Here is a 22311-nt window from a genome sequence, read left to right as displayed (position 1 = left end):
CACATCCTCAGCCATTCCTTCCCAATGACGGACTGTGCATCCTCCAACCATGAGCCAAAAATCAGTCCTTCCTCCCCTAAGTCATCTGCTTCTTGCCAGGTAACTAATGCACCCCTTCTGCTAGAATACACTCCATGAATCTCTGAGGATGTAGGAGACAGCAGGTGAAGCACTGTGGAACACCCACATCCCCAGAGAGAAGTCAGGCCCAGAGGGAACAGTTAGCACTGAACACTGGGCAGGGGCTCTGGGTTCTAACCCAGCCTCTTGCATTTGACTTTTTCCCCTGGCCTTGTGGGACTGAGGCTACATCCCACTGGACATGCAAACACCATAGGAAGAGACAGATGCTCTCAGACATGTCTCCTCCTAGTTCAACTACATCCCTGGCTAACCCTGGCTCTTTCTGACAATACCCAGCACCCTCTGGGGTTGGTCTCTGATGTCAATGCTTTCCCAAGCATCCCCTCTTCCTGGACCATCTTTTCCCTCCCACAACCTGGGAATGGATGTGAGGCGGAAAGGTCATTCTCTACCCACTGCAGGAAAGCTGCAACGGGGAGCCTGTGCCTCAACCAACCAGAGCAAGACCAGACTCATATTCTCCCAGAAGTCACCTCCATATTCTCTGGGTCGCACAGGAGGAAGAAGCGAACTGTGAAGCCTGCAGCAGAAACCGTCTATGCCTGTGGCCACACTACCCAGAACGCTAATGGCGGTGGGGGGGGCGCCCTTCCTGGTCAGCACTGGTCAGTGGCCACGTGCTCACTCCTCAAGGATGGCAACTAACTCATAGCCTGGCCCAGAGGAAGCCCTAATTAAACGCTACCCACTGGTGACACACTGCGTCCCTCAGTCCAGGGGGCGCACACAGCAGCCATGACTTTTTTCTGCCACTTCCAGCCTCTGTGACAGGCGATCATTTCGGACGGAATTGAAATGTCACGCCTGTCCCAAGCAGGATACTCTGGCAGCTCAGCAGGATGCACTGTTCCCAGGATGCTCTGCTTCCATTCTGTATTTTAAAGCCCTTCTCCTGTCTGACCTTACTTCCTGCTCTGAAGCCTGGACACATCCTCCACAAGGCTCCAAACCTGAAGCCCTGCCTTGTGTGTTATTTGCAGAGAGACCATTTAAGAGCTCAACACCCTATTTCCAGTTTCTTGTTTGATTTCTGAGCTGCCAAGGTTACAGAGCACATGGCGCCTTACAGACCATCTGTCCCACTGACAAGGCGTGACCGATTTTTTTTTTAAATAGAATGAATGAGACTTTTATAAATCTCTAATTGTCATTGTCCCATGAAACACCAGCACGAGCTATCTCATGAAACTTAGTTTTCGGTTGCACGTACAAGTAAGTGTGTAAAGACTGCGAAGAAGATGCATTTCTTTTTTCTGGTCGGTCACAATCACCAAAGGTCTGAAGAACACTCAGCCCATTCGCACACGTTGTCATCATGTTGTTGACATGCACAGAGAGGGAAAGCAAGTAGCTTCTAGTCACACAGCTTGTGAGTGGCCACACCCGGGTGAGAACTCCAGTTCTTCCGCTGTCCTGTGTGGGTGTTGCTCTCCCCATGCCCTGCAGTTCCCTGGTTCTGCAGCCAGGAGTGCCCCCAGGTGAGACTGGCAGGCAGCACAGAGCACCGCCCCCCAGGAGCTGGCCATGATCTGCCTCGGCCAGGAGGACTACAGACAGGACGAGGGTCAAGAAGGGATGGGGTGGTTTTGAACATGTGGCCAAGAGTGGCCTTGACTCTCATCTCAAGGATGTTAAACACAGTTACTAAATTAGGGCCTGAGCACTTCCTGTGGCCACTCCCAGATAGATGTGAGGCTAAGAGCCTCAGAGCATGGTGGAGGCTGGCTTGCCTTTCAGGAGTGGGGCCATCAGAGAAGGCCCTGTCTGAGAGCACAAGCCAGCCAGGCCAACTACCTCTCCATTCAGGTAGCAATCGTACTCCTTAGACCACCTTCCTGTGTGGAAGGGGACACCGGTCTATGCTGTGGCTCCCCTCAACCAAGCCATCAGTGCTGGCTTATTCCTCGCTTTCCAGGTGTGAAAACAGATGTTCAAAGAGGCCAAGAGACTTGAGCGAGGTAACAGAGCCTTGTGGGATTCTAGCCCCCCCCCCCACACATCCGGATCACCAGCCCCGACTTCTGAGGTGTACACACTGCGCTCATGGTCAGTCATTGCATCAAGATGCAGCCATGAGGCCACATCTGGAATATGCTTCACCTTGGATTACAGCAAAGCTCAAACACTCTCCTTCAGCCAGACAAGTTCCCAAACTGACCGAGAGACAGCAGACAACAGTTACTCTTTTGATGCTTGTGGTTTTCAAATACAAGTGTGATCCCACTGGCACAGTCAGCTCTGTGAGACGGATATTGTTACCACGCCTGTCTTACAGATAAGGAAGCTGAGGCTCAGAAAGGTCAAGCAACTAGGTGCACGTTGCATAGCTGGTTAGCAAGTGGCAGAACCAAGATTCAAGGTGGTTTCTGCCTGATTCCTATTTTCCTCCCAACCCCTTCCGTCCTTCAAGCCTTGTGGGCTGACCTGAAATGCTATTAACAACCTTCTGGACATTGGGTATCCTTCTGCATGACTCAGTCTCAAACCTACTGAAGCAGAGTTCTAATGTCTTTTCCCCTACACCTAGCTTTTTTCTCTTGATGCTTATTTTGAGAGTTGGCTTGGGAAAGCACCTCCATAGGCTGCCTCTGATCTGGTGTATCTGCCTGTGTGGATACTGGTCCAGGTTGGCAGCAGTTCCTTGGCAATCTTGGCCCTTTCTTCTGACACACTGTGGTAGCAAAGAGGCTACTGGTAGGGGTGGCTACAAGGGGAGGATACCTCTTCCCCACTCCCTCCACAAAGCAAGGGATGCTGGGAGCTGAAGGGGGCCCAGAATACTAGGCAGTTTTCCCTTCCTGTCCAGGGTTCTGAGCTATCTACCCCTGAATCCTGCCTCTGACACAAGCTGTGCATTCTTGGGTATGTTACTTTCTGGGTCTTATTTCCTCAACTGCAAATGTGAGTGATAGCAGATAGCCCGTATGAAGTGCACTAATGTATATAAAGCACTTAGAATAGCTTCCAGCAAACAGAGGGTGCTTAATAAGGGTGAGCTGGGGCTGTAAAGCAGATATCCCATGCCAGCCTTAGCACTCAGACCCTCTTTGGGAGATGGTGACAAAGAAGTATACTATAATGAGCCTTTGGAGAAGGCAGGAGAAATAGCATGCCCCACACAGGCAGAGATGGGCACCTACTTTCTGAGGGCACACTCCAGTTCATTTTTCTGCTCGTGGGCTTCTTGGAGCTGGGCGAAGATCGTGGCGAGGAGGTCTTCGAAGTTGGACAGCAAGTGGGGCTCATCCTTCTTCAGCTGCAGCCACAGCTGCCTGACGTCACTTTCACTGTGAGGGAAGGAGGGACGTTAACAGGCTGTAGGTAAGTGTCCACTCCCTGTCCACAGGGGAGTGGACAGCTGGAAACATGATCCCAATCGCCTTCGATAGCTGGAGTTCTGCGGCACAGAGTGTCTTCTGCACGCTGCCTCCCTCCATCCCCACTATGACCTGGGAGACAGATACGGCATGCTAGGACCATTCCCTGGTGCAACGATGGAGTGCCGGCCCGGGCGCTTGACTCCTGTGCTGGTCTTCTGTCTGCTGCTTCCTTCCTCTGCAGTGCTCACGATGGGCTAGTCACATGGAGCATGCATGGCAGCATGCTTGCCAGCGTCTCAATACTGAGAGGGGGCTGGGGTAGAGCCAACACCGAGATGCGGGAGAAAGATTGCTGCCCCCGGGAAGGATGTCCTCCCTGCTGAGAGGCAGACGTGCTGTCTTATCGATGGTAGAATGCAATCATCACAGCTAGGAAAGGAGGCAAATACACAGCAGCACCCCGCTGGGGCCTGGTGGCACTGGTGGGGGTGAGTGGCAAGGGGAAAATGAAGGGAAAGAACTAGTCTGAAGGATGCAGAGACACAAACAGACAAACGGGAAGTCAGACTCAGGGGTGTGTAGGAAAGAGGTGCAGAGTGATAGGTCATGAGAATCACCCACAACCAGGCATGTGGAGATGAACACACACCCAAAGGGGAAGCAGAGAGACAGGCCATGATGACCCTGTCACCAAGAGGAGAATGTTGAAGGCTGTACATGTGGGCCCCACTCTCCCTTTCTGCACTCAGAAATCTGCAGCTGTGATTGAAGTACGTGAAATACAAATCTGATTCATCCCCCATTACATCCTAAAGCCAGTATGATCAGGGGGCAGGGCCAGGGACTCCCTGGATAAAGGAGAAATCCTCCAGACCATCACAAGCCCTGTATTTTGGAAGCTTTGCTCAGAAGTGATGTTGCATTAAGTCATGTGAAGAGGGTTCAAATGGCACAGACAGACCTCTCTGCCTCACTTCTGGTTAGGGTACAATCACCTCTTTCCCCCTCCTTCGCTCCCTCCTTCCTCCCCTTCCTCCTTCATTTCCATCCTTTCTTGCTTCCAGCCCATTCAAACATCTACCTGTTCACTGAGACCATCCAGTCACATATCCACCCACCTATTCGTCAGTCCTCCATCCATTTCTTCCCTGCCGTGATGGGCATGAAACCCTCACGAGGCAAAAGGAATCTTCCTCACCGTAAGCTGTTTTTATCAGGCCCCGGCAACAGGAAAGTAGGGGCCACAGGCCAAGTCTTTCAACTCGTGATGTAAGTCACAGCTCGCTAACTGGCAGAATCATCCCACCAGACCTCCAAGAAGAGCTGTCGGTCTGGATGCCCACTTGTGGAAGTGTCCCCTTGTAGGTACCACCAAGTAGTGTAAGTTAGAGAGGCCCAAGGAAGTCAACCAGTCCATCTCTCTACTTCCAGAATAACCCATAATCTCTTTTTTGGGTGACAGATACCGCTGAAGCCATTCCAGACTGCTGTGCTTCTTATCTGTGGTTCTGCTGTCATGAACAGGTCCCTCAGGCTACAGGGCGAGCCCATGTCAGTGAGGATGGGGACCATCACCATCTTCTGTGTTGGCCTTCGTAGGCCATTCTAGAAACTATCTTCCAGACATAGCGTTTCGTCTCTCTCTACACAGGCATCTGACATGGTCCTTAGTGTGACATCTAGTGCGCACTGACTTGAGAGCCCTTCAGGAAGGTGGCTGTCAGTCTCCGCCACTTGCGACAGTGGCTTGCTCTTGGCAATGCCCCCTCACTCCTCCTCTTGCAGCAGGCAGCTTCATGGAGTCCCTGGCCGTGGTATCTGGGCTCTGGACTCTTGTCCTTGGTAAGCTGAGTCACGGGTCTGACCAAAGAACTTCCCGAATGACTGCCAATGACTTCCCTCTCTGACCTGAGCATCATCCTGGTTCTATCCACAGCTGCCCTTCCTGCCCTGCTGTTGGTGGCAAACTTCACTTCCTACCCACCAACCTCCACCAGCTGACTCTCTCCTGGGTCTTAGCCTGGCTCCTGCCTGCCTGACACACTCCTTTGCCAGCTTTTCTCACTCTGTTGATCTTACCAGGTTATTTTTTACACTGGCCCTTTCTCTTCCTGAAAGCATGACTTTCCAATCAGTAGACCATTCCCACTTGTGGTGGTTTGGAAGAAGATGGGCCCCCACAGGAAATAGGGGGGTGGCACTATTAGGAGGTGTGGCCTTGGAGTAGGTGCGGCTTTATCAGAGGAGGTGCCTGACTAGAGGTGCAGGCTTCAAGGTCTCAGAAGCTCAAGCCAGTTCTCTTCCTGCTGCTTGTGGATCACATGTAGAACTCTCAGCTCTTTCCCCAGCACCATGTTTGCCTGCACGCCAGCCATGTTTCCTGACATGACAATGAGTTTCCGTGTTTGTGGTGTTTCTTCATGGAAATAGAAACCCTAACTAAGACACTACCCTTCATGAACACACACCCAAGCCATCTCTGACGCAGGGCATCCTTTGCAGGGTAAGCAGACCCTGTGATGATGACAATAAAGAACAGGAAGTGAGGACAGTGGGAGGATGGGAGAAAGTTGGACTCTACGGGGCCCAGGATAGACTTACTCTTCCAGAACCTTTTGGGCTCCAAGTCTGTCCATTAGCATCTGGAACTGTGCTTCCTCATCATGGTCCATGTCTCCCACATCCTCATCTCCTCTAGACTGATACACCTTCTCCTCTTGGAGCTGGACCACCTGCTGGTCAGCTTCCTCCTCGCTTTGGTTTCTGTGGCTGAAGAAGAAGTGGCCTAGGAGAATAGAGAGCAATGACTTGAATCAGATATCCTCAGCCCCAGGAGGACTTGGATTTGAGGTTAGCCCTAGAGAAGCAAAAGGGGGATCACTCTATAGCAAAGATCCACGAACACTGAATCTGGAGCTTGTGTTCTTTGATCTCCCATTTGCATTCTCACAGAGATGCCAGAGCCTGGAGACAGTGCCTGGGAAGTAGGTTGGCTCCCTAGTAGGTCTCTGAAATGGATGTAGAGCACATGTCTTTGGAGGATGTAGCTCAGTGATAGAACATTTGCCTAGCATAACCAAAGCCCTGGGTTCATGAAGAAGAAAAAAGAAGAAAAAAGAGGCGGGGGAGGGGGCAGCAGTAGCAGCAGCATTTCCTGCTTCTGCATTAACCAGTAAGGTGGTTCCCTCCATCACTCTCCAGCAGCCTGCCTTGCCACCACACCAGAGGCCATCCCACCAGCAGCGCCACCTCACATATCCAGGCAGCTTTCTCTATAGTCACACTGGCTGGCACGACAGCAATCTGTCCTATCCCCTCGAGTCAATGAAAGCTCCAGGGGGGTCAAGAAGGGATCTGATATGTTTAAGGAAATTACACGGCTCTTTGTAGGCGGCAGAAAGATGGGGAAATTGGCCTCCCAGTTCATCTCATCTGAGGGTAGGATCTGTAGTCTTTATCCTGCTCCCAGGTCTTGGTTCTCTTTCCTGATAATGACCTTGAGAATGACTGGGCTATTCAAACCTAGAAATTTCTCTGATAACTGCTGCCTCTCAGCTCAAAAGACTCGGCTGTTCTTTGGCTGAGCTACTCAGTTATCACACACTTTCACTTACTTATTTTCTCTGTCAAGGCAGGAAAGATGGAGCTAAAAATCCTGACCCAGCTTCCTGCTGATGCCAAGCCTGTCTCAGTTCCTATGTGGGAGCCCTGACAGTGACAGTCCATGGGCACAGAGGATGCCATGGTATAAACTGTCAGGGTGGGCACATGAAAATAGCCAAGTAATCTCCTCCATCACAACTCTGGGCTCTGCACCCCCAAAGGGAAAACAGAAAAGCTCTGGAGACAGAGTCCGAAAGAGGTGGAGGAAACAAGGGAGACTCCCAGCCTGGGGTCCCCAACACCCACCAGAACTTACTAAATCCAGTGGCGAACTCCTCTGGGGTCAGAAAGCCATTGCCATCAGCATCCAGGGCATCAAACACATCCTCCAGCTCTTCCAGACTTAGGGGCAGCTCCCTATGCAGCCTCTGAAAGCAATCCAGACTGCACTGGTCAGTGTGCTGATGGTCAGGGGGGCCTAAAGCCACGCTTTTGCAGGCTCAGGAGCACCCTCCTCCTTACTATATTAGTGCAGAGACCCTTTATTGGGTGTCAACTAATGTATCCTTCAATTTCTATATGATTTACAAAGAAGCATATGCAGATGTGTATCTATTTGCATTTAATTTCCATGATACCCTTTGCAGTAGATATTACCATTCCCATCTTAAAGATGAAGTGTTAAGGTAAATTGCCAGCCCCAGGGGCATATAGCCAAGGAGTCAAATCCAGGTCTGACTTCAAAGCAGGCACTGTTCACACTGTCAAGGACCGTGTTGGCCAGGACTGACTAGCTTTAGGTAAGTTCCTAGAGGATGCAGTGTTCTGATGCCAAGTGAGACCACATATGGGAAGCCCTGGACACAATACCGGAAACCATTCAATGAAAGCAGGAGGGGGAATAGGGCCAGGTAGCACAGGCCTGTAATCCTAGCTACTCAAGAAGCTGAGGTGGGAGGATTCCAAGTTCAAGGCCAGCCTGGGTAACTTGGTAAGACTGTGTTCCAAAATAAAAATTGAAAACAGGGTAGAGGATGTATCTGATGGTAAAGAACTTAATGTAGCCTGCACAAGGGCCTGGGTTTGACCTCTAGTAAAGAAAAAAAAAATAATTAAAAAGCAGTAGGAAAGGACAGAGACAGGGAGAGACAGGGGTTCATGGAGACACCATGACAGGCCAGGTTGGTGGCATTGCATCCTGGTTTTTTTTCTTTGTGCACCCCCTTTCTTGAGCTACGCTGCTTCCCCTATTGTGTGGGTCTTCCTCAGTGGAGGTCAATCCCAGGTCCCAGCATTATTCCTGTAAGTAGCTGTGAACATACTCTGTTCTTAAGCTCTGAAGATGCCTGTTAATCCTCCTCCTGAATGCAAGTGGCCCCCACTCCACACAACTGCCTCCTCTGGCTCTGATTTGAATGTGAAATGTCCCCCACCTGTTCGTGAGGTTTGAACACGTGAGGTTTGGTCCCTCAGCTGATGGTGTCACTTTAGGAGGTTGTGGATGTAGACCACTGGGGAGGGCTTTAGAGGTTTAACGTCTGCACCCACTGACAGCATGAGGAATGAGGCAGCTCTTGACACTTCCCTCTGGCGTCTGTCTGTCTGGCATGAAATGGCCCCAGGCTGGAGCAAAAGTCCTCCTGTACCTAACAATCCATCTCCAAGTGAGGGTGCCCAAGAGACCTTGTTACCTCTCAGCTGGCCCCCTCCTTCCTCAGGAACCCAAGGGCCAGCTGCACAAACTAACCCTGTGCAAGCGACTGGCAGTCTTGGCCAGCATGCACAGGACTTCGTAGGAAGAAAAAGTGGACACACCTGTGGATAGTCAGTAGGCAGGTGTGACAGCCCATGACACACCTGGACGGAGTGGAGTGCCAAGCTCACAGTCTTTTAGCTGATGAGCCATAAAGCACAATTTGGCTGTGCATTAACAGAGGCGTTTAGACCACATTACCAAGTGGGAAGAGAGGCTGATGGGAAAGCCATTTGGAAGAATTGAATTAAATATGAATGGGTTTTTCAAGAAAGGAAGGAGAGGGGAAGCCTGTGCAAAGACTCTAGAAGCTCAGCTCAGCTGCAAAGCAGGCGTTAACAGTCCATAAACCAGCTGTGGCAAGAACCACGGGGAGAGAATTCAGGGTAGGAGAGTGCTGGCTCTGCAAGCAGGGAACATATCCGCTCCATTAGAAATGAAAGACAGTCCCCCTGGAATAGAACGAGACTTCCCTAGCTCCCAAGCCCGATCCTCAAGATCCTAATGCTTTCTTTTAGGATTAGATATCCTTCCTCCCTAGTCAGTTTAAGGTTGCTGGGTCTGGCAGCAAACTGATAGCTTCCATTATACTTTAGCTGGAAAGGATCAGGAAGGAAACTCCAAGACCTCAGCGGGCCTTTCACCTTCTACACCTACACACAAAGAACACACAGGTGTGATGCCAAGTTTGTCGTTAGTGTGAACCCAGTGAGGATTGTTCAGACTCAGGCTCGGGCCACCTTCCTGAGGCACGTGGTTCACTCCTGTGTAAGTAATATTCGCACTGGAGAAGAAGCTAGAGGAGAGTCATCTTCAAGGCTGGACGCACACACGCCCTCTTCCTTTAGGCACCCCCAACAGTTCAGTCACACCTGTTTCTTGCCTGTGCTTCGCCTCAGCTATTCTGAGCATCGCTGGGAGAGCTAAGGCTCCATCTGTCTCTGTCCCATGGCAGGCTGTAATGTGCTTGGCTTTAGTGGGTTGCTTGGTATAGTCTGGGCCTTCCCAACCTCTGGGAATGGACCATTTTATTCTCAGGAGTAGTTGAGGAGATGGGGGAACAAGGTAGGCGTGTCCTGTGCATGATATTCCTCATGCTGAACCTAATCATTGCCTAGCTTTGTATGGCCAGTGAAGTAAGAATGGTTTTTACATTTTAAAGTGGCTGAAAAAAAAAATCAAAGGGAGAATCATAGTGACATACAAGAAATTACATGAAATTTGAAAGTCATTTCATAAGTTTGTTTTTTGCAGTTTTGCACTATTGGGACTTGAATCTGTGGCCTTGGAGATGCTAGGTAAGTGCTCTAATATTGAACTATATCCCAGCATCCTTTAACTGTGTTTTTGAGACAAGGCCTCACTGGGTTACCCACTGGCTTTAAACCAACAGTTCTCCTACCACAACCTCCTAGGTACCTGGGTTTACAGGTGTGTGCCACCACACCCCGTTTTGGTAGGTTTGTTTAGTGCTAGAGATTAAAGCTGGGGCATCATGAATGCGAGCTCGACAAGCACTCTATCAGCTGAGCCCCATCCTCAGACCCTAGTGTTATACTTAGTCCATCATGTTACTTTCACCAGATCCTATAGTCTTGGGGTGTCACGGAGTCAGGGAAGGCAAACAGTCCAAGAGCAGGTAAGGGCCGAGCATGGAATGAACAGAGATCAGGCTCCCCACCCAGTCTGAATGGACAGCCCTCCAGAGCGAAGATGCTGAGGCCTTTTCTGGAAAGAGGTTACTCCTGCCAGGCAGCCCTGTGAAGCTCAGTTGGGGACCCCTCTCACCTGCATGTCTGTCCTGGCGATGAAGCCCTTGCCCTCGGAGTCACAGGCCTGGAAGAATTCCTGTGCTTTCTCCCACATGACACTTCGGTCTGGCACCTGCTCCTCTGCCTCCAGCCTCTCCGGGTGGTCCAGCTGCTCCATGCAGGCTCCATTTCCCTGCCTCCCACAGCCTGGTATCTGGGAGTCTCCCCTTCCATTGGGGGCGGCCATCAGACCTGCAGATTTCTTTGTGTGTTCTCAGAACCTGAACAGGGGAGGTGGGAGAAAAAGTGTGCAACTAAGGTGGAGCAAGAAGGAAGAAAAGCAGGAGGTCCAGACCTGGTCACTGGCATGTCCTGCTATCTCTTAGCAACCAACTCTTAATTATCATGGCTCAGGATCAGCGTGATTTGCAGTGAAAGCCAGTCCATCAAACAAGAGAGAATCAAGAGAGAAGGGAAGAAATACATGGAGATTAAAAGGAGGAGGGCTACAGGGCTACATCTCCAAACTGAAAAAAAAAACCCACAACACTGAAGGGGATGGATGGATTCATGAGGAGGTAGGATAGAGGATTCCCTATAGTCTCCAAATTTAAACACACACACACACAACACTAAAGATGATGAATGGACACACAAGTTGTGGTATGTAAATATAACAGAAGCTGCTTTGCACAAACAGGGAATGAACTGGATCTTGAGTGACAAAAATGGATAAATTTCAAAACAATCACGCACCCACAAGAAACCAGGGGAGAATACACTTGTCACATGATTCCACTTAAATAAATGCACTTACAGTTGTTGTCCAAATTTATTATTGCATTTGAACCATAATAGAAAGAAGATATGGGGTGAGGAGGGATGAGAAAGGGGCATGGGGATACGGATGGATATGATAACTGCCTTCATTTCATGAGAGTGACATTTGATTCCATGACGCACTCACAGAGGTATTTACTCGCTCGCAGTGGTCTCTCAGCATCCCTGAAAGACTGCTGCAGAGTCCTCGCTCTGCTCAAAAATATCTGTGAATGCTCAAGTTCATCATACAAAGTGGGGTTGTATTTAGATATAACATATACATATTCTACCGTATACTTTATTTATTTATTTAGACACAGAGCCTCCCAGGGTAACCTAAGCTGACCTTGTGTTCGTGATCCTCCTGCCTCAGTCTCCCATGTTCTGGGATCAGAGATCTGTCACCATGCCTGTCTCCTACCATATGTCACCTAGAGATGGGGTACAATTCCTGCTACAGAGTAGGTGTTATCTGGACAGTTTACACTAGATTCTCCAGGGGAAAACAACGAGAAAAAGGCTCATGCCTGTTTAGCGCACACATACTCTTTAATACTTCCCATGTTCAGTTAGATGTAGAACCCCCACACATGGAACACTGACTGCATTCGTGTGTGTGTGTGTGTGTGTGTGTGTGTGTGTGTGTGTGTGTGTGTATGCAAAATCTGCCAAGCTACACACTTCAAAGGCACACAGCTTATTTTATGTCAATATCTCAATGAATGTACTGAAAAGAAGGCAGGGGTCAGGGGAAATGAGGAGGTATTGCTGTATTGGGGCCACAGCCTTCTTCTGCCCCCCCACGAGACCTAAACAGCCTAGTCCTCTGCATAATATATCTATATATAATTTTAGGTGTATAGCTGTTTTGCCTCCATGTGTGTCTGTACGTCTTCCTTTGACATTCAACTCTGTCAAGGAGGGGGAAAAAACAGCTGAAAATTAGACAATTTCCCTGTGGAAAGCTCCAGACTGTGTAGACCCCCAACCATAAAATTATTTCATTCGCATTTCATAACTGTAATTTTACTACTATTCATTATGAATCTTAATGAATATCTGATATGCAAGACATCTGATATGGGACCCCCAAAGGGATAATGACCCACAGATTGAGAACTCTGTCCTATAAACACACAGACACAGGGCGGAGCTCCTTCAGAAGGCCACCTAATTACTGGCATCCAGCCTTCTTTCCCTTCTCCTGCAGCCCCCCACACTGACCTGAAATCTCTGCATAGCTCGGTGTGGTTCTCAAAGAGCAGTGGTCAACAAAACAATGGAAGTGCTGCTGCTTCATGTCAAAGCAAAGTGGAGCCCTGCCCTGAACTCAGCTATCTCCCACCTAGTTGGAGCCCAAGGAAGCCTTCACCTTGGGGATAGACAGAGTTCTTGTCTCCAAGATTTTCCATTAGAGGGGTTGGTGGGATAGCTCAGGGGATAAATGCACTCGCCATGCAAGTCCGCTGACCCGAGTTCAACTATCAGGACTCAGGTAAAGGTAGAAGGGGACAACTGACTCCATAAATCTGTTATGATCTCCACACTCATATGGTGGCATGTGTAGACATGCACAGAATAATAATATATTTTATTAGAAGATTTTTATTAGACCAAGAGACAGTACAGTTACAAAAAAAACAGGCTAGGTTCTACCCTCTCTTCTTGCCTTCCTTCCTCCTTCCTCCCTTCCTCCCTCCTCCTCTCCCTCCATCACTCCCTCCCTCCTCCTTTTCCTTCCTTCCCTCATCCTTCCCTTCCACTCTCCCTCCCTTTTTCTTCCCAACTGGAGACCAAACCAAGGGCCCTGCCCATTCTAAACACACCCTATCACTGAGTTAAGTCCCTCAGCTGAACATTCTTTGTACCAGCCTGAGGCTGAGTTTCTCAACTACTCTCTCCCTCCAGAATAATTCCATAAAAATGCTTTTCATGCAGATGGAAATTACCCAGTCCTTAAACATTTCTAGGAAGATATCCCAGTTATCCAGAGTAATTCTAACAGCTTAAGAGTGTAATTAGAAAGTTTGGAGATCAAACCTAAATCCCTCCTGAGGGGTTAAAGTGAACTTCTCCCTTAATCTGGCTCCAGTTGGTATTTCTCACCCCACTACACCTGCTGCCAACTTGAAGGCGGCCAATAAGTCATACTGATTCCCCCCGAATCCCTACTGCAGCAGGCAGCTAAAAGATCAAAGCCCCAAAGCATCCCTGGGAGCCATTCAAATCTCTTGAACTATCCAGGTTTCAGTGGAAAGAAACCCCCCCCCCACGTGGGGTGGGACCCTAAGTTCTCAGTTATTAGCCCGGAGCTGGCAAGGCTGAAGATAGGCAACTCTTACCACATGGCAGACAGACCATCCCACTTGAGCTTCTGGGAGGTGGCACAGCACAGCGGGGAGAACCAAGCTGCCCCAGGTTCAAATTCTGCCTCCATTACTGTCTATCTGTGTGACACTAGATGAGTTAGGTGACATCTTCATGATTTCCTTGTACCATCTGTAGAACTCAGAAGACAAGGCAAGCAGAGTTGGGAATAAAAAATTATCATCAAAGAAAGAGAAGGGATTTGCTACATACAGGGTTGCGTTCGTTTGGGGACTTGGCCAAGCTGATCTCTTTCATCATCATCATCTTCCTCAGCTATCCCTAGCCTACTACCTGACCAGAGGTGGATGGCATCATTACTATTATCGTCGTTGAAATCAGCTGGCTTCCTCTGCCTCAACTGTATTTCAGCAAGCCAAACTAATGAAACCTATACTACATGTATGTGTGTAGGTAGGCAGACATATATGTGTACATGTATATATAATATTGTATCGATTAGTAACTTTCCTGTTGCTAGGATGGAACACCATGGCCAAGGCAACTCACAGAAGGGAGAGTTTCTTTCCGCTTATGGTTTAAGAGGGATGAGAATCAGTCCTGGTGGGGAGACATGGCAGCAAGCGGCGGGCACGGCAGCTGGAGCGAGGAGCTGAGAGCTCAGAACTGACACCGCAGAGAGAGAAAACTGGAAATGGTGAAGGCCTGTCAGCCTCAAAGTGACATCTTTCCTCCAGGGAGGCCGCACTTCCTAACCCTCCACAACATGACGATGTATGTGCGTACGAATGTGTATATACATATGTACAGATATACATATATACATACAAATGTATAGACACATATACATTTATACAAATGTATGTATGCATATATGCATATATACATATATGCCTTTGTGTAGGTGTATACATTTATATACAATATATACATGCATTCATAGATACACACACATACCTCCGTGTGCTTGCTCTCCCCCTTCCCCAACTCTTCGGAGGGGAAGAGAGCAAACACACCAAGAGACAAAACCAAGAGTCATTAAGTAACACAGACTCTCCAGGGGATGGACCGTGATGAAGTGATCGCTCCTGTACCGGACCACCCAGAAGGGAACAAGCCCCGGAAAGGTCAGGTGTGTGGCAGGCACCTTTGATAAAGACCATCTTCCCTCTGGCAGCCTGCTGTAGCTTATGCAATCCTCCTGTCGGCATTCTTTCTCCTCAAATTAGGGCCAATTTCCATGTTCTAGCCTCCAGGGAGACAGGGAACAGCTGTCTTACCTCTATAAAATAATTCTTCCAGGTTTGGACAGCTGTTATTATACAATCCCCCCCCCCACACACACACACACTCCCCTGATCTATTATAAGACACATTAAAGGCCCTTGCTAATGGCTTCGGGTCTCACCAAGATGGTTGCTAGTCACCCTAATTCCTCCAATAATTAGTGGTTGTAAACCACTTTGAAGATAAAAGGCATTTTATAAGAGCTAAGTCCCATTATGATTAGCTTCCCAATACTCCCCCCACACACACACACCAACACTGATGAGCACATCAAAGCCCAGTGCAGTCCCAGTAAGCTATCTGCTGCTTAATTAGATGTGTTTCAAGGCGGCTGGTATATATTAAAGAAACTGCTGCAAAATTTATCAGTGTTAGAAGAGTGTCTGCTTTCTTCCTAATGTGAACAAGCTCTTTTCAAAGGCTGTCAGTGCTTGATGCCTGTCAGACAGGAGCTTGGAAGAGCGTGAGTGCTAATGTGGACTCCAGGTCGACAAGGGAAAGGCACACTCGGCTTCCGGCTTCGCCTAACAGCTTGTCAACAGGGTTCTACACGCCCTGCCTTTTGATTTTGCAAACATGCTGTGATGTAAGCAAGAGAAGGCACACATTGTCTCTGTTCCATAAATGAGGACCTTGCATACAATCATGGCTTTGCAGGGATTTACATCCGGGGTGGTGGAGCTGATCAGGGTTAAGGTTCCTGACCAATAATAATGGAGGTGACATGATTGATGCTCTACCCAGACTCTAAAACATTTGTGCAACATTGCTGGTCTCCTGGGTGCTCTCATTGCCTACACCTGTGCTTTGACTAGAGTTCTTGGTCCACAGTCCCAGAGCCAAGAGTGCCTAAAGTTTCCTCAACACTTCTAAATAGCTTTCAGGCAGTGTGTGAGAGTGAAAAGCCAGTTTCCTTGTCTCAGTGGGGGTGAAAGTGGAGATCTGAGATATACTCCCAAACACTTGGCAGGACCAGAGGCTGGAACTTTAACCCAGTTCTTGCTTTCGATTCTTCCCTTCTGCAGCCTGCTCAACTTCCCTCTTATTGGGCTCTCCTGGGCATATTTCTTCTCAAAAGTGCCCACATGTAAATATTTCTCTCAGGCTGGGCTCCGATAGCCCCATGCTGACAGTTCTCCTGCCTCAGGATTCAGGAACATTTTGTGTATTTTCTATGGAACCCATGCTCCTAGATTCTCTTAGTTCCAAATCATCCTTTCCCAGCTTCTGACCTTCAGTGATTTTTTTTTTTCTTAGCCCTATACCTTCAGTCCTGGATCTGAGTTCTCAAAGCCTCTATTTTCTCTTGTATCATGAAGTCCCAGCTGTTTCTGAAGGAAGTCATTATGCCTCTCTCCTGATCCGCACAGACATCATCAAACCAGGCAGGTGCCATGGAAGATGGAGAGAGGAATTTAGTGAGCTTACACTGTAGAGAGGAGATGAGACACAAATGAGGGGGGAGGGGCTGAGGATGTGATGAGAGCCACATGTGTGTATGATTAAGCCTCTCAACGTGCAACCCCCAAAATGAAGTTGTCCCCCAATAATTCTCTACATAATTTAACTCAGGCTTGGACCATTTATCTATTTTGTTCCATCTATCTGTGGGGGAGGGAAGAGCAGGTGTGTGCCACGGCACAGCTCTGGGAGTAATAGGGCAACTTGCAGGGGACAGTTCTTTTTCCACCATGTAGGGCATGGTGATTCACACCACGTGTCAGGCTGCCCTGATTTACCTAACTTGACTCAGAAGGCATTATCGAATGTTTAAGAAAAGTCAGCTGTCATGGAGATCATCCAAATGAGCAAATAATACCATTAGAGGAGCTTTCATTTAATTTGGTTTGCCCTGTCAGCACCAGGTTCTGAGCAGTGCCTCAAAATCGTGCTTCCAGAAGCTTAAGTAATCATTTCAGTGGCAGACTGTGTATTTAAACCTGTGCCCTCTGTTAACATCCTGGTCTCTCTCTCTGTGTAAAGTGGGGCTATGAGACTTCACTTTGCACACTCGTGAAGAATTATGTGTATTGGCCATTACGATACCTGGCATATAATCAGCAGTGCTGATACTTGCTACCTTTTAAAAACTTTATTATTGTGTGTGAGTGTGTGTGTGTGTGTGTGTGTGTGTGTGCGTGCGCACATGTGCTTAAGTGCAAGGCCAGAGAAAGGCACCTGTCACCCTGGAGGTGGAGTTACAGGCAGCCATGAGCTACTAGATGTGGGTGCTGGGAACTGAGCTCTAGTCCTCTGCAAGAGCAGGAAATGCGCTTCACCAATGAGCAACTCCCCAGCCCCACAACTGCTAATTTTATTCCTGGATGGAAAATGGAACCACAGAGCATCCCTACAGTTTGGAAGTGGCTTCTTCCCAAAGGTCCACGAGCTGGAACACTACTGAGAGGTGGTGGGCTTTTAGGAGGCAGGCCTGGTTTAGCGGTAAATACGCACCCCTCCCTCAGACTGGGCTGGATCTAGACTGAGTGGGTCCGTGTCCTCAGAGCAGACCACTATAAAAGAGTCAGCTGTGCCCTCCATGGTCTCTGGCTCCCTCTTTGGTTTTGTGACTTTTCTCTCTCTATCTCATGTGTCACTGACATGTGATGCAATCTGCCATGAACGCCCTCAACCAGAAGCCAACACTGGTAAAGTTTCCTTTGGAACCCAGAACTGTGATGTGAATAAACCTCTTTCCCTTATAAGGAATCCAACGTTGACTATTTTACCAAAACAAGGTGATTCTTTGTGGAGAAGCCCACATCCATGCTCTTGAATGTGTTTTAATTTCTTCTAAGTGCTTCTCTTGCTTTTAAACCTCATGTCTAAGCCCATATTAAAACACCTTTATTTAACCACAACTTGCCTCATATGAATCCAAGACAACATTGCCAAGGAGATGTATGTAACACAGAGACCCCCCCCCCCCCACACACACACACACTGCTTTCAGGCTAAATCTTAAACACACTGAACCATTAACATCTCTTAGTGTTAACTCCCATTTTTCACTCTTGTCTTCACTTTGTTTCCTATTCTCTCAGTCGGCTTGTGTCCTGGCATCTTCAAACATCTCCCTCTCCTCCTCTCCTCTCCTCTCCTCTCCTCTCCTCTCCTCTCCTCTCCTCTCCTCTCCTCTCCTCTCCTCTCCTCTCCTCTCCTCCCCTCTCTCCCCTGATATTTCCTTCCCCTTTATCTATGCTAAGTCCTACTAGCGCTAATGCCTTGGTCCCCAGTTATATCAAGAATACCATGGGTTGAGTGGCCATTAGAAATTCTTTCTTCATTTGTTCCCTGAATCTGAAAATCCAAGGTTAACTGGGCTCTGATGTTATCCCTCTTCCAATGGCAGATGCTGGTTTACTGCAATGCATTCACATGGCGAAGGGGGCTAGGGAGATTTCTTGAGCCTCTCTCACGAAGGAAGCCAATCTCATCTGTGAGGCTAGCTCTTCTGAGCTCACTGCCTCCCAAACGCCCTTTTCTTGTTGCCATCTGCACTGGGAGTCAGGTTCAGCACAGGAATCCTGGCAGGCACAGCTGTAATTCAATCCTTAATGCTCTGTCCTTGGTCCTTCCTATCATCCCCTATGCAAAATATCTCTCTCCGTCCCAGTAACGTCAAAGGTCCTGCTCATCTCAGCATCAATGCAGTCTGATGTGTTCAGATTTTCCAAGTCTGAGATCTCACTGCTCATCCATTACGCATAAATCAGCCCTCCAAATCGCCAGGAGGCTCCTCAGCAGATCCAACCAACCAGTGATTAACAATATTAAACAATGATGTCTGTACCGAGCATGTAGAGGTGTTTCTGTTATTATCCCTTAAACAATGCAATCTAACAAGCATTTGCACAGCATTCATCTTCGTTATCAGTCTTCTAGGCGTGCTTTGCAGCATTTGAGAGACAAAGCAGAGATTACACGGGAGTACCACGGCGTTTTCTATCGCAGGCTTCAACACGCCCAGAGGGCAGCATCTGTGGGGGTTTGGGACCCAGTCCCCTATATGACTTTACTAAAGCAGCAGCAAGGCACTGCCATGTGCAGGGCTTGGACCTGAGCGCCTGCAGGACAGAGGAAGTACATGGAAGCCGGTGGTCCTTTTGTCCCTTGCTCACCTGGAACTCTCATTTCTGGTGACTGGCGATTGAGAACTGGCCGCATCTTACACAGGGGACTTTTGCTATGGGTGACCTGAATGCCACCTAAACCCCACAGAGGAATTGGAGCATACCTTGTTTACCATTAGAGATACAGTGGAAGGGCCTTTATAGGATCTGGGAAAAGGTGATAGAAAACACACTTTCTAGCAGGATGCAAAATCCAGAAGGAAATGTGCCTAGTCCTCCTCTTGCAAGCTGTAGAGAAGAAACGGGAGGTGATGCTGCTGGCACTGGGAAGCCTGCTTAGCAATCCTCCCCTGGCTAGGTGAGGTCCACTGCATCCCAGAGCCCCAGCTCACATGACAAGCTCTCCTAAAATTACTGCCTGCAATCTGGTCATGCTCACATCGTCCCTTCAAACAGTACCCAGCCAAGGGCATTTTGCTCTAGTAACAGAAAAGAGACTGGTATAGTCCCAGAGACAGGAATAGTCTTTGGAACAGGGAAGGGGTGGGCCCTTGGTCTACAGTTAGTTTGAGTGCTGAGACTGAATCAGAAAAACAACTGATTCAGGTTTTTTTTTTTTTTAATATGTTGTGGAATTGTGGAATGTGTTGGCCATTGTGATAAACAGCAAAGACGGAGAGAATACCTGAAATGCTGGAGAAACAAAGATGGGATTAGCTGTCATCCGTTATGATGAAATCAAAGCTGAAGCCACAGTTAGATCTAGGGGACTGGATGGCTAGTATTAAAGAATCTGGCCTTTCTGGAGCTCACACACTCAGTCCAGGTGAAGAAAATACTTGCAGGGTGCTTCCAGTTCTGTGTAAGGATACCATCCTCATCCATTCACTCTGGGATCATTTACAACGGGCAGACATCCTTCCACGGGCCAGTGAGTCAGCAGCAGGAGCCTTTAGCAAGCACACACCATGGCGAATGACGACCAATGAATGCACATACCCCGCAAACACATTCAAACAGTCAAAAGTGATGGAGGAAAACATTCCCCTCTCTGAGACACCTTCTGGTGCTCACTGAGTCCGAAACCCAGTAAGTTTTGTTATCAGGATTCTGGCAGCAACCACAGTGGGGAAGCTACCTCTTAAACTGGTTACCTACCAGGAAAGTCAGGGGAGTGGGAAGACAGAAGAGAGAGAATGCCCTGCCCTGGTCCCAGCTGCAGACACTTGACTTGCCTCTTTGGAGAATGACAAGGGCCATCCATGAGATGTTGATAGCCACGCTGTCTGGCTATTTTGTCCCTGAGAAAGGAATGATTTGTTTTGGCTCACGGTTTCAGAGCTTTCAGTGTGTGGTTAGCCAGATCTGTTGTTTCTGGACTCTGCTGAGGCTGTGTTGATGAGGTGGAGGACAAGATGGGCAGAGGGAGAGGGACAGAGGGGCCTTCAGATAAGATACAACTTCCCCTCTCTAGGCATCAACCCCTAGTTTTAATATCTTTCTAAAATAGCACTACCAGGTGGGGACCAGGCCTTCAACTATGAGCCTCTGGGGGCATTTCATAACAATAGTGGTCTTTCCAGCTGGGACACTTAAAGGGCTTGTTCTGATTTTCTCCTATGTCAACAGTTCTCAACCTGTGAGTTGAAACCCCATGGGGGGACTGAATGACCCTTTCACAGGGATCATATATCCTGCATATAAGACCTTTACATTATGATTCATAACAGTAGCAAAATTACAGTTATGAAGTAGCAACAAAATAATTTTATGGTTGGGGCAAGTACAATATAAGAAACTGTATTAAAGGGTCTCAGCATTAGGAAGGCTGAGAACCATTACTCCGTATTTTCTCGTTTTTATTACAATCAATTACTGTATTTATAATAACAGGAGAAAAACATCTTTGTAAATAGAAAGATTGGGCCCTCTCTCCTAAGTGAGTAAAAAACAAATTTCAACCAAGTAAACAGAGACCAGACTGTAGGGTGATGCTGTTTCCAGGTTCATAAAGCAATTTCACAAAAGTATGTCCTTCGAGCTTTACAGGATTTCTCAAGGTTACATATGAAACAAGTGTTAGTGTATGAAAAGGATTCTGAGTCCCTCTCTTCTAGGTCAATGTGTGTTCCATTATTCCACAGGCCATCTGTAGCTGCCCTTGCTTCTTCTATTTGCAGCTGGTACCTTCTGGAAGCTGCTGAACACCTGCTATGGTTTGAATGTGAAAGACCCCACATGGACTCCGATGTTAAAGCCCAGGTCCCAGTCACTGTGAGTGGAGTCTACAGAGAGGACGCCATTCACTTGGGCATGTCCTTGGTGATACCTTTTCCCTGGCTCCTTCTCTCTCTCCTTCCTGTCCACCATGAGGCATGAGTCCTGACGACGACTTGCTCCTGCCACCATGACGTGCTCTGGGGAGCGTGAGACCAAGCAACCCTGGACTGGATCCTCTGGAAGAATGAGCCAAAATAAACCGTTCCTCCCCTAAAAAAGTGTCTATGTCAGGCGTGTTGGGCGTAACCGTGCAGATGTAGCCAACAGGGTACTCCAGGACCTAGCATGCCCCACTGCACTCTTGCCCTCTGGTTCAGTCACACCTGCAACTCCCAGACACCCTAGCAACCCGTAGTCACTGAAGTAAAAGCAGAAGGCAGTATGCAAGCAGCCAGCCTCAGAGGGGGCAGAATTGCACGGGGAACCTCTCCTTAGAATCCAGCCAGGCATCGTCTGAAATCAGACACCCATTCAAAGGTGAAGATTGAGATTCAGAGACCAGCCTGATTCTCAAAAGATGCACACTCTAGACATAGAGGTTGGGGGCACAGCCAAACGAAAAGTTAATTAGAAACACTGTGTGCATCTCCAATAGTGAATGAGGGCTTCCTCTGCCCTCTCTGAAACAAAGTGGGCCCATCACCCAGCCAATGAGAGATGTCCACAGAAGGCTAGGAATTGGCGAAGGGGTAGACACAACCAGAGATGACAGAACCAGCTAGCGAGAACACAACAACACAATGAGGGAGCTTCAGTGGATGAATGGATGGCACAGCAGTTCTACCGGACATGGCGGGTGGGGGGCGATGGTTGACATTTCAGCCATCATTGGAGGAGGAGGTGGGGCACAAAGCTTGTCTCAGAGAAGGATGGATCTAGATGTTCTGTTTGCATTTTGCCTTTTGTGTGTGTGTGTGTGTGTGTGTGTGTGTGTGTGTGTGTGTGTGTGT

The 22311-nt window shown here is 48.4% G+C and overlaps 1 protein-coding gene across 4 annotated transcripts in view; it reads right to left on the bottom strand.

The window, feature by feature from the left end:
• The window catches only part of Cracr2a (calcium release activated channel regulator 2A), an 89486-nt gene that overhangs the window by 53155 nt on the left and 14020 nt on the right, over positions 1-22311 (bottom strand). For 3 of the 4 annotated variants that reach the window (XM_055609468.1, XM_055609470.1, XM_055609471.1), the window contains exons 1-5: positions 13736-13961; positions 10609-10852; positions 7384-7495; positions 6066-6249; positions 3285-3431 (exon numbers count right to left, since the gene is read on the bottom strand). In XM_055609468.1, the coding sequence (XP_055465443.1) occupies positions 3285-3431; positions 6066-6249; positions 7384-7495; positions 10609-10818 (653 nt within the window). In that variant the 5' untranslated portion in view covers positions 10819-10852; positions 13736-13961. Of the gene's footprint in view, positions 1-3284; positions 3432-6065; positions 6250-7383; positions 7496-10608; positions 10853-13735; positions 13962-22311 lie in introns of those variants that run through there. The other variant, XM_055609469.1, reaches the window with a different exon arrangement.

The sequence above is a fragment of the Psammomys obesus genome, unplaced genomic scaffold, assembly GCF_907164565.1.
Source record: "Psammomys obesus unplaced genomic scaffold, mPsaObe1.curated_primary_1811, whole genome shotgun sequence".
NCBI classification, from domain to species: domain Eukaryota; kingdom Metazoa; phylum Chordata; class Mammalia; order Rodentia; family Muridae; genus Psammomys; species Psammomys obesus.
Note: the sequence above shows the minus strand (reverse complement) of the source record. Positions and strands in the feature narration are given on the sequence as shown.